Source organism: Falco naumanni, chromosome 8 (assembly GCF_017639655.2).
Source record: "Falco naumanni isolate bFalNau1 chromosome 8, bFalNau1.pat, whole genome shotgun sequence".
In the NCBI taxonomy this organism is placed as follows: domain Eukaryota; kingdom Metazoa; phylum Chordata; class Aves; order Falconiformes; family Falconidae; genus Falco; species Falco naumanni.
The window spans coordinates 38,503,748-38,524,717 of NC_054061.1; the positions used below are offsets into that span (position 1 = coordinate 38,503,748).

The 20,970-nt window shown below is 46.3% G+C and overlaps 1 protein-coding gene across 1 annotated transcript in view; it reads right to left on the reverse strand.

The window, feature by feature from the left end:
- MARCHF4 (membrane associated ring-CH-type finger 4) overlaps positions 1–13,670 on the reverse strand; it is a 102,263-nt gene extending 88,593 nt beyond the window's left edge. Inside the window, exon 1 of the mRNA XM_040604848.1 lies at positions 13,024–13,670. Within this exon, the coding sequence (XP_040460782.1) occupies positions 13,024–13,500 (477 nt within the window). The 5' untranslated portion in view covers positions 13,501–13,670. The remainder of the gene's footprint in view (positions 1–13,023) is intronic.
- Positions 13,671–20,970: the final 7,300 nt, after the last annotated feature.

Below are 20,970 nucleotides of genomic sequence, written 5' to 3' on the forward strand. Positions count from 1 at the left end.
GTCATTGGGCGCTTTTGGTGGTTGTGAGATCACCTGCAGGAATGAACAAGTAAGGCTCCATCAGGTGCAATAAAACCTTGTGCTGATCAGAGATGCAGAGCATGTGTTTTGCAGCTTCTTCTTTCCTAAGACCATCCACCTTCATCTTCTGTTTCATCAGAGAAACCCAATCTCAGTGGCCTCCTCACATCCATTACAGGGGAAAATAACTGGATCCAACCCAAACAGAAAACAGAGCCATGCTATGATAGCAAACCGCCTGCCAGCTTCAGAGGAGATTGCAACATTTGCCCCATATGTTTCTGATCCTCCTAAACACACACAGAGCAGCTTGGTTACATGCACACACACATTTGTACGCCTTGCATTTGCAAATAATCTCTGATGTGGAGCCTCTTAGGACTGCTCTGTGGAAATCCATAAGCCTGTAGCCATCTCTGCAACCCCTTTGGCTTGCCACGACAATAACAATTCTGACGAGTGCCAGCAGCTTAGTTCACTTTCCTACCGACAGATGCACTTTGGCTGCCTCTGATCAAAGTTCCTCCTTTTAGTAAGTTGCACAGAATTATTTCTGATATTCTCCCTGTCGTTCATGCTCACTTAACTGGTCTACAATCACTTCCTCAATCACGTGGCTCCTCACTCCAGTTGGGCTTGCTGTAGCAATCGAGCAACACACGGGGTTCTGCAGGCTTCGGGAAGAGGTGCTGCCATCAGCCCACTACCAAAGATGCTCGTTCAGGTTTTCAGGCCATCCTAGGTAGCTCTACATCAACCTCCTCCATGCCCGTGCTACCTGAAGGGCAAACACCATTGGCTGGTGTAACTGCCCTGTTGCGAAGTGCCCTTGAAAGAGGCTGACAGAAATAACAGATCCTGGACTGTGATCAGTGGAGAAGACTCTAAAACTTCGATTATGCAGTTCCTTGGTTTTCCTAAGCGTATAGTTTTCTGAAATGCTCTAGTACTGCATTCAGTCTTGTCTAGGCTCAGCTTCTGCTGGGAAATGGACCTTTTTCTTGCCTTTTTTTAAATGGAATGGAGGACAAACACAACAGCAAAACCAGAAGTTCTCAAAGCAATGAAGCCAAACTGTAGGTTCCCCCTGAATTGTACCTGGGAGTAAGGTGGCTTCTTTGATGTCTAGCAGGGGTGGATCTCTTAGCACAATTCTCCTCCATGGCATCATAAACCCACTGTGGGGGTATGCTCCTCTTGGCCACATATTTTCACGCAATGCATAAGAGCTTAAGAGTTCTGCAGCTTTTATTTATCAAAGGTGGCTGAATTTGGCAAAGAAGTTTAAGTGTCACTGAGTGTATCCCACGGACTTATAAACGGAACTTACATGGATAAGTACTAACACTTAGGGAAGCAAGCTAGAAAAAGAGAAAAGAATATTTTTCATTTTTACTAAAATACATCTTGGGACAGGTTTTGAACAGCTTTCCAGAAAAATTAATTGAAGGCAGGAATTAAAAATAGCCTGCAGAAGGGAGAATGACTGTGAGCTTCCAGAAAGCAGCAATTGTAACAGAATGCTTTTGTTTGTTATAGACTAATGGCTGTTTTGGTAGTCATTAGACAATGTATAATAAATTTCTGCTATACTGTCTATTTTTAAAGATTCCTAATATTTCAAAATCTGCTTTTGCAAAGTTGAAAACCTTAGTTACAGATCTCTTTTTGCTTATCCTTCTGTTCAATTTAAACAGAAACAGTTCTTGCTCAATCAAGCTTTTCTACAACCAGTATCTCCGTATGACTCAGATTTGAAATAGTATCACCTCTTGGAGGTTTGGTGATTATTGGATCAAGAAGTGTCTTGGCTATGACAAAGAGAAATATCTGAGTCTTTGCTATTATTAGCAATGTTTGTTCTCATTTTTCAATCTACGGTTGGGTGGCTATTTTCCCTTGTTATTTATCTGGCTACCATTACAGAAATCTCAGCCCCTGTCCAAATCCACCCTGGGGAGCTAGAGCAGACATTTAATCCCATCTTTTGCACAGTTCCTCCTAAAATGCCTGTAAAGGCTGAGGGGAGATCTTATCACTGTCTTCAGCTACCTCATTGAAAGGTACAGCAAAGAGAGCCAGACTTTTCTTGAAGGTTATAAGACAAGGGGTAACAGACATAAGAACACAAGAAATTCTGATTAGAAATCAGAAAAAAAAAATTCACCATGAGGGAGGTCAAATATTGGTGTAGATAGGTGAGTGGAATGACCACCTGGAGCTGGAGTGGTATCCAGCTCTCAGCTGGATAAGGCCCAGAGCAAACTTACGTGGTCAGATCTGCTTGAGCAGGGGGTTGGTCAAGATGTCCTCCAGAGGTCCATGCATCCTAAATTATTCTGGGGGTGTGTGATTTTGTTTGACCTGAGCTATAACACTCAGAATTGTCATCTTCACCTGACATTTGCATCACGTGCCTGAGCACACCTCCAAAGAGACAAAGCTCTTGTCTGGCAACACCAAGAAAAAGGTGAGAGAAGAAATCTGTTGAATAGCTGTAAGATGGGAAGGCCAGGGGCAATCCTGCAGGTTTTCACGTGTCTGCAAGAAGGGCAAGAAATAAATCCCTAAGGACTGGGAAAGAGAGTAACGCTGGCAGCTGGTCCAGGTCATGGCAGCTTAGCAAACTGGGTTTTATGTAGGAGTCCTCACTGCAAGCTATGGGGGCTGTAGAAATGTTTTTCTTTGAAAGGATGTAGCGATCCTGTCTATTAAGAAAATTTTCCAAATGTGGGTTAAATGTAGGTGACAGCACTTCTGCTCTCATATGTCAGAGGAGGCGATGAACTGGTTTTTCCTAACTGGCTGAATCCCATGCATGTTTTCCCAGGCTGAAAGTTCTTGATTTTAATCTGATGTGGAATAAAACTGTCTTCAAAAACAGAACTTTTTCCATGAGGGAAATCTTTGCTGCCAGCCTGTTCAAGGGTTTCTGAAGCTGTTTTCTAAGGATGCACACAGTAAACAGTCCTTTCTGTGACAGAAAAGACAAAAGTTCATACGCAAAGACAGTTTCAGTTCTCTGTTTCCCCAGATTTTCCCCTTGGGCACTGCAACAACTTCCTATTGTTGGAGATTTTAAAATGAAGATGAGGTATTTCTTCTCCAGTCCTTGCACAGCCATTAACCTTCAAGCACGAATTTCCTAGAGGGAACTTATTTCACTGCTATTATAGAGGGGTTCAGCCTAGACTAGCCCAATAATGCCCTCTGGCCCTAAATCTTGTAAGAATTCACCTCTCTCCAATGTTAAGGAAATGTTGGGGGTTTATGTCCTAAAATGTGAACTCTTTAGGGCAAGAAAAGCCTTTTCTTCTCTTTTTGATGCATTGCTTGACATACTGATATCCTCTAAAGGTTACCACAGTATTAAAATAACGAATGCTCTAGAGGCCAGAAGCATCCATAACTTTACTTCTGCCTCTTGTGCAAACCCTCTCTTTAATTACTTAACTGCTATTTCTCTCTGATATAGTATTTTATTATTACCTACTTTTCGTGAATGCTCATCTGATCTATCTTAATGTTCTTTTAATATCACTTGGAATGGGATAATAATCTGCTTGTACTTCTCCAGCACCTTTAATCCTGACAGGTCCCAGTGTGCTTAACAAGGAGAAAAGGAAAGGGAAAGTGCTTTGTTCATTAGACAGGGCAAGGTCATGCAAGACAGCAGACAGGCGGAGAAGATGACCTGACACAGCTAAAGGTGCTGGGGTGTTTGGAGGGGCAGGTGTAGCCCATAGCCCTGTACTCGCAGAAAGTGCATACCATCCTTTGAGCTTTAGTTCACCACCTGCATGAAATTGCCAGGGTAGGTGCTGACATGATGTGGGTGAAGTGTCAGCAGGATTCCTGCATGCCAATGCTGTATGTTATGTCTTCATCAGATCCATCCACAGGGCTTTCTTGGCTCTCCCAGAGACTGGGAATTGGAGTAAAAAACTATACAGGATCTACATGGGTAAGGACAGGGAATGCTGATGGGAGGGGAGATGCACATGCAAGTTCTCAGGGACACCACTTGTTCCATCAAGATACCCGTCAAATATATGATCTTCATGCCTTGGTTTTGACTCAGTTGAAGCAGGGCAATGCCTGTGCTGGGAAGGTGGAGAAAAGGCATCACAGATATGAAGGCAAGAAATGAGGATCTGAGCAAATGTCTGTGCAACCCAAAGCAAAGCAAACAAGGATCTGGGCACAACACAAACACACAGCTGGGAAGTGAGAGGAAAGAAGCTCAAACTGAGGGTGGGGTTAATGCCTCAAGTGACAGTGCTAGCACAAGAGGAAGGCAGAAAAAAGATGGACATGGAGGAAAATGCTGGGTACAAGGTGTTTGAGCTGACATCAATAACGGATGTCAGGGAGGCAGAAGGAGATCTGGGGTTGAACTGAAGAAAATCAAGCCTGCAGAGCCAGCCTTAAGGGCTGACATAACAAAGGAAGTGGACAAGCTAGAGAAAGATGGGAAGGACAAGGAGAAAGAATCATTGTGGGACCCCATTAGGGGATGGCGGAGGAAATATGAGCCACCCCATCAATGATATAGTGATTGGAGAAGCAGGAGAGAAAATGGTGGGGGAGGCAACATTTCAGGTAGGACCGGCTAGAGGCCTGCATCTGCCAGGAAAGGTCATATTCAGCCTTGCTAAGACTGGCTTTAATGGGGGGCAAAGAGCAGACACCTGAACTGAAGTAATGAGGATCCATTCTCTCCTCCTCCATGTGGCTATAAGCGAGCAGTGATGGGATTGGCCCCAGCCATAAGTCTCATCTCTGGCAGTCAAGGGATCCTTAAAGAAAAGCACGGATGCCCCTCCAGCCTCTTCCTCCCAGCTCTTCTCAGGAGTCAAGGCAGAAGAATTCAAGTCATTAACGACACAGAAGATTCAATAAAGTTAATGCTTACTGTATCCGCAAGCCTGCCTGGAAGGGCCTGCTACTGTGGAGGAGGACTGGAGGTGGAAAAAAGAATGCAATTCAGTAGGGCCAAGTACAGCTCCTGCACCAAGGCAGTAATGCCAACTGCACAGAGTCAGGATGGAGGAGGACTGGCCAGGAAGCAGCTCTGAGAGACATGGGGGATTATATGGGATCGTGAGTTTAGTAACAATCAATAATCTTCTGCTGTTCCATAAATAAATAAATAAATGAAGACAGCAAACCACCCTAGAATGGATGGCATCTGTTATCTGTTAAACAGGATTCAAAACCTTTCTGCATTGCTCAGCACTGACAAGGACTCAGCTGGAGGATCGTTTCCAACTTTAGATGGCGCATTTAAAGCAAAATATGGACCGTTCGGTGAGAGTTCAGAGATTAACACCAAGGATGATTAGAGGTCTAGAAAACATGTCCTAAGAGCAAAGGTAGAATTGGAATTGTTTCACCTAGAGAAGAACAGGAAGTGTCATGGCCTCAGTCGTCACTTGAACTTGTAAAGTCTGCAGGATGAACTTTCTTTGTATTTACAAGCAACTACTGGATCATACCTTCAATTACTTACTCTTTGGAAAAAAAGGAAATGGTAAAAATAACCTGCTGTCCTCCTAAGGGGCAGGACAAGAAGAAATGAGCTGCAACGGGAAAGATGGAGTTTCCAACCATGATCACTCTTAAGAACTGGTTAGATCAGCCTGTCAGGATTTTGGATGGGTGGACTGATTGATCTCTGGAGACCTGGGCATCGCCCAGTGCTTGGGCATGATCAATGCATGGATTAACTAAGAGAAGCTAAACCCATACAGTACCAGAGGTTATGCTGGTAGTCACAGGGAAAGACTTCACAGAGGCTGCAGCTACAGGACTATCTGCATCCAGTGAGGACAAACACCTTCAAATATTCAATACACTACAAACTTTAAAGGTGCTTCCTACATGGATCTCTTAGACACAGCCTGGTTTCTCCAACAAACACAAGGCATCAGATGTAGGAAAGAATAAGACAACATGTAAAACGTATTTTTGCTTCTCATTCTCCCATTCTGTACCGTCCTTTCCCCCACTCCCACCCAGGGAAGCAGGTTAAATTTGTGTGTCTGTTTTAAGTGGTGCCACCAGTGTTCAAGCTGCAGAGAGTGTGTTTGGATAAGATTTTACATAGGCCATAGGAGAACCGGTGCAGAGTAGAGAAAAGTAGGATAGGTGGGACCAAGGTCTGATGTGTCAACTGATGTTGGCCACGAAGAAGAGAAGAAAGAGGAGGTGAGAGAAAACCACCAAAGAGTGTAAAGAAGAAGAAATAAAATGACAGAATAAAAGATGTGTGAGGATTTCAGGATCTGGGACCTATCACTGGAACCAGTCTGTCTACCAACATTTTGCCTTATCACTTTTCAGAGTGGCATGGGGACAGCCCATTTATTATCTACATATGTTTCCAGGTCTTGCTGGTTTTTTCCTCACCAGCCTCACCAGAAGAAAGTCATCACTCTCCACTGCCAACAATGTAATCTGTTCTACTGTAACCAGTGATAAATCAGAAGAGGATAAAAGGTTGGTTGTGAAAAGATGGGGGAGGCTAGGAAAGTCTTTAGCATCAAGCAATTCATTTTAGGCAAGTAACCCTGTTTAACAAAGGAAAAAGAGAAAGATAAAAAGTTAACAAGCTATTCTGTGAGTATTATTTGAGTCTGGTTTCCCATGGAAACCATATCATGTTGGTTTGGTGGGTTTTTTTCTAATGGGATACATGTTTCTGTTAAAGCTTTTTCTCCAGCTGAAGCTCTGTCCTCCATGGACTTTACGGTGTGTAGCGCAGCCAATGCTATAATCTCTCCAACAACAGGATGTTTCTAGGTTTCCTTTTCTTCACCTAGCTAGTTTTCATGAAACTTGCAGGAATTTAATGCCTTTCAGATCTCCACTCTCTGCAAAATCTGGCTGAAATGGGCCAATACGTTTAGAGGACGGCTGATGAGCATAAACTCTAATAGCTAACACCATAACAAGGCTTTATTCCTTTAGCAATCAGCTAATAAAAGGGATGAGGTGGCCACAGATATGGACCAATAATGATTATAGCCTATCTTAACATCTTACCGCATGCCTAGGAGTGATGAAAACATGTGCAGCAGACACATATGACACTCAAAATCACTGATTTTAGGCACAACCATATTTCTCACTTCTGGACTGGGGCAACCTTGAATGGAAAAATGCCAATGTGAGTAAAAGGCTGCCACAGAGGAGGCCCTCACTGGGAATGAATTTTTGCTTGAAAGACAACCTGAATGCAATGCAGTTTTGTCTGAACAGAGCCATTCCAGGAGCAAGTGTTGCCTTTGTGGAAATAACAGTGACTCTACAGATGCAAACAATGGAGCTACATGCTTTTGCATTGCTTGTTCTGTCACTAACTGACATCAGCCACCGTTAATCATAGCCTGAAATGTATATTTAAGAAACAGTGACACAAACACAGACAAGTTCCTTCATGAAGCCTTTTATATGGGGAAAAGTGAAAGAAAAGAAAAACTGCTCCTCAGGCTAGCTAGTGGCACTGAAATAAATGGGTCAGGCATCAGAGTTTCAGCAGGCACAAAAGGTGAAAACCCTGTCTCCTGGAGCAATTAAAAGTCAATGGGATTAGTGGCCTTCACTATTATTTATAGAAAACCCACTGTGTGCACAACATTATTGAAATACAGGGGTCAAGTCCCTGCTACTGCATGCCTACCCTTTTGCTGTTGAAATTAATGGGAGCTTTGCCAATCAACTCTGTGGCAACACAGTCTAAATCTAAAATAGATGACATCCTGGGCTCCATTCACTTGATGGCTCAAGCAAAGCTTTTGCCAAAGCCAAAAATGTTCTGCCTGCACAAGTATAGATTCGATCCTGGGACAGATGAAACAGCACAGTTAGCTGCAGAGGTGTTAAGATTCAAAGATGGGAAGGCAGAGAGGTGGACTGAATGTCACAGGAAGGATCTGTCTTTCCTTTCTGTCAAAATTACAATATACAGATTGAAATCTAAAGGGCCGCATCCCGGCATCTCTTAGTTTTCAGTTTTAGCAGGGCTGTTTGCCAATGAATGATTCTCCTTCTAACACCAAGTAAATGCATCCTGTGGGAATACACCTATGAAAAATACATGGATGGGAAGCTAGCATCATCATTATGTGATTCCACATGTTTGAAAACACTGTCCTGATGGTCTAGCCAGTCTGCACAGACTCCACCAAACACCATCGCCCCCCTTTCTGAGCTCCCCTGGCTTTGGACACGCTTGTGATGTTGGTCGCACATTTATTTCTTCTTCCACTCATTCATTATCATGCTCGTGCCCTGAATTCTGCTACAGGCTACCTCTTTTCCTCTTTGTCTCACTCCAGAAAAGAGGTACCTGATTCTCCTTAATCTTACAACATTGTAAATTTGAAATCAAGTATCCCAGAGGCTTCCTCCACTCCTCCGTGCTGCTGAGAGACCAGTGCATAGAGTGGCAATATTTCCTGACTTAGCTCATGCCTTCTCCGCGCACACTACCAGGCAGGAAGTTAATGATGGCTTGGCCTGTGCCTGCATTTGTAACAGGAGTGGGGTTGAGATTCTCACTAGTTTTTTCAAGCAATGTATGCTGATGACCAGCCATCTGATGGTACTAACAATTCACTGATCCTACGCAGGGCGCCCAAGAACAGCATTTTAATCCAGACTGAGTAATTTAGGGTCACCTTAGCTGTAGAGAGGTCCTGAGCATGGCAGATGCCTACATGCTGAAGACATTACATTACATGTGCATGAAATCCAGACGTGCCGCTGCCATGCACAATGGGCTGGTGAGCTGTGAGGCTAGAGACCAGAGCCGGGGCTCTGCTCCTCTTCAGTGCTACCCTGATCTCAAGGTTGGCTTCAGACCTGAAGCATTAATTTTACTTTCAGAAGTAAAATTTTGAAGTGCTATTATTCATTGCAACAACTCTAGATATTCCTAATAACCACATGGCTTTAAAATCCTTCCTTAAATTTAGTTGTTTGTTCTGCTCCTGCAGCAAGGAGCTCCACAGCCTAATTACATATCCCATGGAAATGCATGCTCTAATATCCACTACAAGTTGTCTTCCCTTTCAATTTCCTTGAAGGTCTTCATGTTCTCATATTAATGAGTTGGTATCCCTAAAGTCTGGAGGGGACTTTGGTGGGAAGGTTAGTCTATTTTCAAACATTTCTATTGAATACTGAGCTAAGTCCAAGCCAGCCGCCTGCAGGCAAAAGAGTCCACAGTCTGTTCTCTCTGATCCCTCTTAGCCAACCAATCCTATTCGCACTGACTTCTCAAATCTCCATCTTTACAGCATTTTTTCCCCAGAACAGAGAAATAGAGACATGCAGGCAGAAATTGACGGGTAAGAAAAGACGTACGTACCATCTAACTGACAGTCTAACAAGCAACCCTTGAGACAGACTGATTTCCAAATGATCTTAGGTTTCATTTAAGAACACTTTCCTATTTATTTTCAGCACGGCTAGCACCAGCTCTGAGATCCTAAACTCCATGGTACCACTAACTCCTTGTGACATGGGCAAACAGTTTATCTGCTGATGTAAAGGGACTTTTCATCCATGTCTTTTCCTGCTACTCTCCATGACTTGCTTTCGACTTGGAACCATACCAAATACTGTGAAACATTTGTGAGAGCAGAGCTCATCTTAGTTTCTTTCTCTTGCAGAACATTGTCAGAGATCCAGGAAAACAGACAAAATCCTGCAAACACTGGTATTAACAAAACCAGAAGAAAATACTCCAGCATTTCTTTCTTACTTTCTCCCCAGAGCTTTGCCATTCAATCCAGGGTCTCAGAATTAGCTGACACAATGGTGCGGGACATTCAGTCACTGAAACCTTTGAAAATGCCAAGCAAGTCCCCAAAAGGCAATGCCATTACCAAGCTCAGAGTTCAGCCCATCAGCTGTCACCATGTTAAGCTCTCATTTTCAATAAAAGCAGTTGCCTCTTTCAACTGTCAGACCTGAGCAGAGCTTGCTCTTCATGCTCTCAAAACGGGAGCCCAGATGCTGTGATCACCTGGTCATCAGATGCACTCTTCCTCGTCTGCATCCCTGGTTTCTCTCGAGTAACATGGAAGGATCAAAACAGTTTCACAATAATGAGCTTTACTCCTTCCTATGGTCCTCAGCACATTTTTAAATGAAAGAATCAGCTTACACATAAGAGCCACAAACAAACATGAGGAGCTTAAGATATAAGCGATTCAGTAGCCTAAAGTATCATGCATGTTGGGCAATCATAAATTTAAAGTGAAAATCCCTACCAATTTTGTTTTGCATTAGATATTAAATAAAACCTACTTGTGAAGCCAGATTACTAAGAAACCTTTTTGCCTGTTGTATTTTTTTAAAAAAAAAATCAAAACAGGATTAAAACATCTTTTGGAGACTCGCTGTCATTTTATCTGGGTAAATAGGCTTAGAGAGCCTAACAGTCAATTTATAATGAAAGCTTTTGTTCTTGGTACTGTGATGCAGCCCTGCAAATTTGCCCACAGCTGTAGCAGTTTCAGATGGTTTTGACAGGTAAATAAAACACCGTTTATATCTGTCATTTTTATTAATCTGCAGAGTAAGGAACTAGCAATTGTATTTTGTTTCCAAGTGGATAAATTTTCATTATGATCTTTGCAGGAGTGGTATAGAATATTGTGCACCTATGACTTTTATAGTTGAGAGTCCAAAACATGAAGAGTCTTTGCCCAGCTGTTGAGTTGGATAACAAATGGGAGAGAAATGCTAAATCAGTAATAACCACCATAATAAAAAAGCACAAGGAATTTGGGATTTAGCCCTGTTTGAGTTTTACTGACATAAGGGCCAAATAAACCAAACTGCAGGTCTTGACATCAGCTGCACTGCTTCAGCTCTCAGTTATTCTGAACCATACTTCTAGGAAGCTGTGTCAGGATCTGGCTGAGCTTTAAAAACCCATGATTCGGGCCTCCTCAGTGACTTATGCTTCTTAGCTGCCACAGGGCAAAGGGTTTCAGACACTCCTCAAGCCTTGGTGGTGAAGAAAAAAATTATTTACAGAAGAAGGTACCACTTAAGAACGAGTGGCAGAATCCATCTGTGTCTTAATATATTGGTCAGAAACTATATCATATTGGTGAGAGGCAAAAAAAGAGAAATCCTGGTGGAACTTTCTTAAATGCCAGTCACGTCTGCTCAGCTTCTCACTCAGGTAGGTTGGCAGATGGTCAGCAAATAGTCTCACTTTTACAATGCAACCTACACAGGTTTTCAGTGTGAAAATTAGCATCCAATTATTTTCAAGCATTAATGTTCTCCAAGGAAGCGAGTTACCTCTATTTTAATTCTGCTTAGGCTCTGTTTGCTCAGACACGTAAGCCAATCTTGCAGGCACTACAACTCATGTACACAGGCAGAATGGTAAGCCAGGGAAGAGTACTAGAAATGTGGAATAATGCAAATTCCCAGGGAGTGAGTCGCATGGATTCCAACTTTTAGAAGAGACGGGGAGGAGACAAATCAAGTGAGGAAGGCATACAGCATCCCCCCAAAAGAATGATTCCCCACCCTTCCCCCATCTAAAAGCCTACCGCAAAAACTGTCTCACAGCTATCAGTCAGCTGCCTAAACCATTAGAGAAGGCTACAGTCCATTGAGCATCAAGCTCTGCTATGAGACCCTTGGTATGACACATCCAGCAGGACTGTAGATATTCAGATGAGTTGGCATCAGGCCCTGTATCTCCCAAAGAACAGTGGGAGGGCATTCCTCACCTCCCTGTCCCCATCACCACCATCCTGAGACCCACACAAGGCAAGGCACGATCACTGCATTACAGAAGTAGGCAGCCTTGGGACAGGCAGGATGTGTGCCAGAGCGTGGCCACTCTCAGATGAGCACTGGCTTTCCTTGGCACAGCACACAGGTCCATAAAGGGGAAAGAAGACATGGGGCAAAACCTGTTTTGCTCAGGATTTCAGCATATTACCTTATGTGCTAGGATCTGCCCCTAAAATGGAAACAGGTATCAGCCAAGCTGAACCTTGCAACCCTTTTCTTGTGCAAGGACCCCTTGTTATCACAGGTAACAGGACTACCCAGAGTAACAAAGCCTGTCTGCATATCTGGGCTTGATCCCACAAGCAGAGGTCTGCAGCCTTCCTTGCTGCCTGCAGCTGTGTCACGTTAGGTAAAAATGCTGCTGTGTATATCACTGTAAGGAAGCTGCCATCCTGAAAATACGTGGACTGCTTTTAATTGTCATTAAATAGGGAGAATAATGTCCCAGGGTGGCACCTTACATTCTGCTGAGGTTGCATCTGTTTCATTCTCCTGGGTGGTGGAGGGAAACTTCACTGGCCTAACCACAGTCCATATCAAGGAGCATCTCAATGCTGCAGTTTCAGCAGGTACAATTGTAACCTGCCGTTTTCCTTCTCCAGCTTGTGCAACTGGGAGCATGGGAGCTGTGGCAAACCCACAGAGCCCCTGCTAGCCATCCCCTGGGAAACACCGGTGAGGTGGGGCTGTGTCCTGCCACGTGTTTGTACAGATTGAAGTTGTATTTTTAAAAGCAGTCAGCACATTAAACGCATCCTTTGCATCGCTTCTGGGATCATCTCAACTGGGTACCCACTAGGCGACAAAAAAGCCTCTGTCGCCAAGATGCGCTCTGCTCCAAGGAGCAGTCCACGCATCCCTCCCATGCCACAGCTGCACGGCTCTGAGGCCCGCACAGGCACCTGGGGGCAAGGCTGCCAGGCAGCAGAGAGGCAGACAGAGCCGCCCTCCACCCCACATTTCCCTGGAAAACACCGCTGAGGCGCAAAATCCTGGAGCCCTGGACCTGGGCAGAGGACCTGGACCTCTGGGTTTGGGGTCCTGTTCCGGGTGGCAGGGAGACCCCCTGCAAGCAGCAGGCCCTAGTTCCCGCAGGCTGGAGCATCGCTGCCATCGGGCCCACCGTGGTCCCCCCGCCCCAGCGCCCACCGCCCTCCGCGGGCTCACCTGCTCGGGCCCCTGGAAGCAGATCCTGCAGAGCGGGGTGCGGATGCCGCTGTCGACGCTGCTGCCCAGCGAATAGCGGTCCTCGGCCTTGCCCTTGCCGAAGTCATCCGAGGAGGTGCTGCTGGGCAGGGAGGCGGGCGGCTCCCCGGCGGGGCTGCCCCACTCCTCGGCGGCCGGGCTGCCCGCTCCGCCGCCGCCCGCCGCCGCCGCCGCCCGCCAGCCGGGCCCGCGCCCCCCGGGCGGTGCAGCCCCCGCCGGGCCGCCCGCCGCCGCCTCTGCGCCGCCGGGCATGGGGAGCGGCGGCGGCGGGGAGGGCGGCGGCGGCGCGGGGGGTCTCCGCAGCAGGAAGACCTTCAGGTCATTGAAGAGCATGCGGCAGCGGCACTTGAGGAGGCCTTGGTTTCGCAACATCTGTCTCGGACGGAGGAGCCCGCAGCAGCAGTAGCAGAAAATGACCGCGCCGGGTGGTATTAACATGTGCCTTTCCTTGGCAGGCGGGGACGGGGTGGGAAAGAACAGGGCAGCAGCCGGGCGCCCCGCGGCCGGGGGGCTCCGCTGCGGCCTCAGTGTCTGGGGGGGCTGCGCTGGCCGGCGGGGAAAGGACAAAAGCAGAGCCGGAGGGCGAGGGGGCGAAATGCCCGGCAGCCCGCTGGAATCCGGCGAGGATGACAGTTAAAAAAAAAAAATACAAAAAGCACACACACAAAAAAAAAAAACCAACAAAAACACACCACCAAAAAACCCGACTCTGCGCTTCTGGGGATTCTTACCCCCGCCCCCCCCCTCCAGAAGTTTGTTTAGAAATCAGCGGGAGGAGGAAATATATCTCCCACGCCCGAGGGTCCGGGGGTGCGGGCGGCAGGCTCGGGAGAAAGCCCCTGATCGGCTCTCGCAACTCCTAAGCCTGTAAAAAAGAAGGGTCCACGTCTCCGGTGGGTGTGGGGAGGAGGGAGAATATGGTTCTTTTGACAGTATTTGGCATCTCAAGGAATTTTCCTTTTTCTTCTATTTTTTTCATAATATTTTTTTCAATTAAAAAATAAAACCCGATCACACGAGACCCAGACAAAATAGCAGCCGGTCTGGCTATCAAAATGCAAAATTGGTGGCTGTTGTTATTATCAAAATTGCCTCTTTGACAAAAAAGACCTTCACATTGTTTGTGGGAAAACACCCTACGTTTCCAACACTGTACTCCCAGGTGGCGTCAGATTTTACCGTCACCTTTAAAAGATTTCATTGTAAATATTAAAAGTCCTGAAAGAAATAATTAGCATTCAATGAGCTTAATCTCAGATGTACTGAGATAAATATATTTATATATATATAATATATATATAATATATCATATATATTTCATATATATTCATATATTCTGACCTTCTCTATTTCAGCAGCTGTCTGGACCACACCAAAAAAAATCGAAGTGAAATTGGTGAGGGAAGGCGGCTGTATTATTCCCTAAGCTGTTACCATCCTGGACCAAAAAACCCCGTTGAAATCGGATCTATTCTTCGCATGTAATTGACCGGGGAAACGTGGATCTTACATGGTCACGTTTCCTTTCCTCCTTTCACAAAACAGGAACGTCATCAAACGCATTGGCAGCTTGTACAGACCATTGTGGATGGCGAGGCGGCCAGAGCTCTATCAGCAATTGCAGGGACCTCCTTTTGATGCATTGAACGAGGCTCCTTCTTTCTCTCCACCACCGTCCCCACCTTCATTTTCCTCCCTTTCTATCCTCCTCCTCCTCTGACTGTTGCTCTCCCTCACAAGCATTGACATTCAACCATCGCAAGTCTGTCGCACTCTCGCTGGCAGGGAAAAAAAAAAACACCAAAAAAACCAACCAGGCAGATAATTCTCTTCTTCCTCCTAAAAGGCTCGGATGGAGCACAATGCGCCAGACACATGGGGCAGCATGGCTTATTTTTCGTGCGGCTCCTACCGCTTTGGCAACATCGAGCTGGTGTACGCGTGTGTGCTTTCCTCCCTCAGCAGCAGTCTCCTCTCCGCTCTCCCATCCGGCTTGCCGTGATGATGTTGCTGTTGCTATCTCCCTTGGATGCAATGGGGAAGGCAGATTGTTTGCAGTGCAAGCGGGGATTTGCAGGAAGGGAGGGGTGTAACGTGGCCGCGCTCTCCTCCCTCCCCCGGCTTTGGAAAAAAAAAAAAAAAAAACAAAAAACACAACAGAGGGGGGGGGGGTGGGAAAAAAAAAAAAAGCAAGCAAAAAGGCGGGGTGAGAGGGGGGAGAATCAAAGGGAGAAATGGGGCCCTTCCCAACCTTTGATGCCCCGGGCTGCCGGCTGCCTGCGAGAGCCCACGCCGGGGAAGGGAGGAGGGGCGGGGGAAGGGGCTGGGCGGCCGCTGCGGCTTCAGCACCAGGAGCCGCGGACAGCTCCGCCAGGCGCGGGCGGGGCACGGCGGCTCCGCCCTGCTCCGCGCCGCGCTGCGCGTTCCCGGCCGCCCGTCCCCCGCCGCCCAGCGGGCCCGGCGAGCCCCGCGGGCCGCCCTGCCCAGCCCCTCAACCAGCCCTGCCCAGCCCCACAACCAGCCCTGCCCTGCCCCACAACCAGCCCTGCCCAGCCCCACAACCAGCCCGGCGAGCCCCGCGGGCCGCCCTGCCCAGCCCCGCAACCAGCCCGGCGAGCCCCGCGGGCCGCCCTGCCCAGCCCCACAACCAGCCCAGCCCAGCCCCGCAGCCAGCCCTGCCCAGCCCCACAACCAGCCCTGCCCAGCCCCACAACCAGCCCGGCGAGCCCCGCAGCCAGTCCTGCCCAGCCCCACAACCAGCTCTGCCCAGCCCCGCAGCCAGCCCTGCCGAGCGCGGGCACCGCGGGAGGCGGCCCCGCCGGTTCGGAGCCGCCGGCAGGCAGCGAAGCCTCTGCGCTCCGGCTCCCGCTGGCCGCTGCGGGGAAATCGGGAAACTTTCAGGGGCAGGTGGCAGGGATCGAGTTTGGTGATTTCTCGGGCAATGTTGCCTGCTTTACAGGTTCCCAGCAGGAAGCCGAAATCCCACTAACAAACTTTTCCCTAGCAGATTAATTAGTTGCAGAGGATTTCATGGTTAAATAGCTATGATAATATTTTTTCATTTCGCTCCAGCAGCGTTTCCTCACTGATAGATTTGTTTTGTTTCAGTAGCATATATTTCAGTAGAAATATGGGTTCCTTGTAGCCCAATGAAGGGTAAATATGACTGAACACTATCGCTTAATTAGCGATTTTCTAAAAGTAACCAATGGCTGCCAAAGCCTATTGTTTTCACTCTCTTCAGCCTATCCGAAAATGCAGGTAGCATTGCTAGATTCCTTTAGCTTTTCTCTGCAAGTATTAGCAAAGGTGGCTTTCTCCACATTGTCCTGCTATGTTTGTCCATGCAGCCCCAGCCAGTCTCCAAATACAAGGGGAAAGGTAGTTCTCCACTGGAACTTTGTCTTTGCCATCCCAGCTGGGACAGCTGACAAAGGTGATGGGTTTGATGTGGACCAAAATTATCAATGATACAGATGATCTGAAGGCTTCTAAGTCTATGCAATGCCGCTAACATCCATGCAATATCTCAGCTTGGGGACCAGTGGACACTTGCCAGATGGGACACACCTTTTGGTAACATAGAGCTGGTCCCACATCATGTCAATGCCATTGAAATGTCAGGCTCCTTAATTCAGTTTCTCCATAGGGTATCCTCAAATTCCTGCTCCAGTAGGATACAGCATACACCAACGCCCAGGCTGAGTTCTCTAGCTGGTCTTATGCATGAGGTCTTCATTGGCAATGACATGGGAGTTACAGCTGACAGACAATCTAATGCCATTCAAAAGTTGTGCTGGGCCCTAGAAAATAACTTGAAATTGTCTCAGAATAAGATGTGACACATATAAACCACTGTGCCATGATCAGCAGAGGAATGTGTTGTTACCTAATTAAAAAAGGAGCAAAACTGATTATTCACTACAGGAAAATGAAAACAGCACATGCAATTAATTTCCAGCAAATAAATTACACATCGGGATGCTCTAAAGCTAAAACATTTATCACTGCAGCCTGCTATTTCTCAGAAAAACTGGGCAGATTTGCCGGGGTGGCTCTCTACAACATATTTAAGGCTGCTCAGGATTTCATGTGTCTAATGTGGTCATCAGAGAAATAATAATGGAAAGAGCATTTTAGGGACTTCCTGAGCATGAGACAGAATGGCTAGAGGCTGAATCTCTGTGCCCATGCTCCAGGATGGCTTTCCACACCCCCTGCTTTTTATTGCCTTCATCCCATCTTCTTGTTTTGATGTCGCCAACATTTTTAGAATGGTTCCATCAATAACACAATTGGATAAAAAATTGTCACCCTTTACTTGTGTAAAGCATCTTTCATCCTTCCCTCCTGCCCATGCCTGGTTTTACAGAAAGAATATGCTCAGGGTAGAGGAAATCTTTGTATTATACTCTGGGTTTTAATGTATGGGCTGTGAGCCCAGAGAGCTGAATGGCTGATAAATGTGACAAAATAAATAAAACAAATAATAAATCGGAGGTGCTCCATATGCTTCCCAGAGGTGAGCGGGTACTATTATTCCTCTTCTGGTAAATGGGCCAGCGGCCAACGTTTTCACACTTGGATGCTGCATTCAGATCCCTTGGTATCGATCAAGGTGCCTTGCTTAAAATGCTCACACTGCAAAGAGTTGGCTCAAGACACTTCTGTGAGATCCTGGTAAAAGCAGAGGGCTGCCAGGAGGCCAGTGCAGCCTTCCAGACTTTGCTTCACAGGAAGTTACATGCAGCAAATGATGGGCATCACTTCCTTTTGCAGAAGGGCCTGTCTCTGGGAGTTTTGATGGTGTCTCTCTTGATCCCACTAATATTCATGAGGTTAACATAGGGAGGAAACATAGGGAAGCATCAGCTCTGGCACACACTACCCCTGCCTTCCTCAGGTAGAGAAAGAGGAACTAAAAAACATGGATCCATCAGCTGAGAGGGGAGAACTGGTTCCTCTTGATTACTTAGATCTGAGCTACCGACTGGGAAATCAGAAGGGGAGATGCCCAGGTATCTCAGCGCAGACCTGCATGCCTGTTTGTTATAGAACCTGCATCAGGATGGATTCAGGTGTCAGGATGCAGGTTGGTCTCACAGCAGATACTCTAATCCTGATCTTCTAGAGCAGAGTGTGGGCCCATTGGTCCTTAGCTACCACCTCAACAAGGAGGAAAAAAGTATTGCTGTTTATGTGCCTCCTCTTGACCTCTGTACAAGCCACTGCTCAGTACAGAGGTGGTAGACAAAGGAAGGAAGAGGGTGCCTAGAGCTGCAGCAATAGTTTATCTGCCTATGTGGTGTTCTGATATAACATGATATAATTTTTTTTTTTTTTTTAATGTTAGGTCAGAGATTTAAAAGTGGCAGAGATAGTGAGAGGGCAAACACAAGCAGGAAAGCTCTGCATGGACTGTGGCCGAAGAGCCTGAACACAGCGTACTGGTCATTGTGCACGAGTATGTGAGAGACAGACAATATAAATGCTGATGTGGACAGCCAGGATCAGAGAGCCAGAGAGCTGCCAGAGAAACATCCCTTTGTGTTTTCCATCTCTCAGGAAGTAAACAGTTACCTAAACCCATTTTCATGCCCACCTACTCAGTCAATAGCTGCACTGCGCCTCCTGCTCCACTTAGAGCTCCTTAATGGTGCAGAGGAGCTTTGATTGCTGTGGCGTGGGCCCCATCACTCTGGCAAACCATTACTTAAATCCAATCCATCGAAGGTTCCTACTGCTCTCTCAGTGATGGGGAGCTGCTCATCAGCTGAGTACCCTGTGATTGCTCGTCACAGCCAGACTTCCTGGTTCCTTTTCCAGGATGGAGATACTAAATAAATCTCAAGTGATGCAATTACCATAACTCAGTTGACGAAGCTTGTGGGTAGATGCAGCCAGCTGCTGGAGGGAGCTCTGTCGCATTTTCTTTGGTCTGTCTTTCTTTCTGGGCAGTTGTAAATGTGCTGATGCAAAGAATGCTGCTGGCAAGATGGGCTCTGCAGGTAGGGGTTACGCATCTTCCAAGTATTCAGAAATAATCCATGCACTGATTAGAATGTTCTTTTCAACAGGGATGAGAAATCATTTCTGGAGTGCTTTACTTTGGTATATGTGCTGCCTTGGGCTAGAGCAAAAAGCATGGTACCCTGCACACAGGGAGTCCTTGTGCTATTGCTTTCTCCCCAGGCAGGGCCCGAACTTCCACTCCCTCTCTTTCTGCAAGGATCATGGTCTGCCTCTGAGTTGATATAGAGAAAATTTTTCTACTTCCATGGCACCTTGCTCTCTGACAAGAAAAGAGAAGGAAATGTTCTTTTTTGAAAAATCAGGCATGTCCCACAATAGGAGTCCAAGCAAAGAAGTAGAACTGCACATCTCTTTCCTTGGGTTTTGGAAGAAATCCAGATCTTAGTTTTACTGAGTTTGTCTTGAGGCCAGTCAATGTGCAGAAGTATGCGAGAGAGATGATACAACTGCTGATAAGGACAGCCCCCACCTTTCCTCCTTTAGGATCTGGATTTCAAATTCAAACTTGCAAAGCCACAGCACTTCTATTCAGAACTAGACAACCCCAAACATAGAGCTTTCCTGGTAACAAGTCCTACACTAACTCCTACAAAAGGAATTCCTTGTCCCCTTGGGTGACTAGTCAGAACTGTGACTTGAATAGAGCAGCTGCAATAGATGGTGCATTTCAGGATATCTTCTAAGGCATTTAGCCAAATCCTGAGCAGTTTTAACTATCTAGGAATGTAGTAATTGTCATGAAATCCCAAATCTAAAATTGGAATTTAGACATTACAAAAAAAGAAAGAGGAGAAAGTATATAATCACGGCCCCTTGGATATTTCCACTACTCTCCTGAGTCAAGTCAAATTTGTTTCAGGTCTCCAATTGCATTCTCAGATGTATGTTATTTTAGCGACATGCAACAGTCCTAGAATGAGCTCTCACTCATCTGACATGGGATTTATAGAGAAAACAATGTTGTTAAACAAGCCCAGTAGGGGCTGATCCTGAGAGATACGCTATGCTCTCCAAATCAAGGTGAACTCAGAGGATCTAGCATGTCATCAGGCATTTCCTTAGTTACCAGGATTCAGGATCTGACACAGTAATACTGAAGATATTCCTCTTAGTACCATCATGATTATACTGTGGCACAACACTGCCATAGTCAGCTTAAGAAAACAGGAGTAACTTTGTATGGGAAGAATAAAAGTCTGTCCTCAGGAGGACCCATTTGTGGCACAAAAGGGTCATGTGTAGTGACACTATGCCAGGATGTGCAGGAGATGGATCCTGTGAATCCTGTGCTGAGCTGAGATCCCTCTTGAGCTACAGCTCTGCTCCAGTATAATAAGCATCCTGAACATTTGAGACTGTTTCCCTAAATTCTTACAAATCCAAATCTTAGGATTTAACATCTCAGGCTGCCCAGATAACTTCCTCAGCTACAGCACCTTGTTTCTGGATCAGCAGGCAAATACACACATGCTGCATAAATACAACGCAGGCAGTGAAGTCACTTACAAGCCAGTTAATCTTCTTAGTCTCATCCGTAGTAGATGAGTTTTCATGTTGCCAGAGTCCAAGGTCCAGACATGAGCTGAAGACCATTTTAGGTGTCTCCTAAGCAACCCTTATTGCATATAGTGGGTCTTGAGAAGGGAGGGAACACGGGAGATCAGAGAAAGGCACACAGTGAAGAACACTGTAGGAGGACATCCTAGTTTCTCCCTGCGCTGAAGAAGCACCCACCACATGCACCAGCTCCACATCATTTTCACAGCAGGTTTCCAGATCTGCTTAGAAATGACCGGTACAAAATACCGGGCTAACCCACAGCCTGTTAAGATATTGTTTTGCCTCTTTCTCTGGCCCTGAATATGCTCTAGTGCA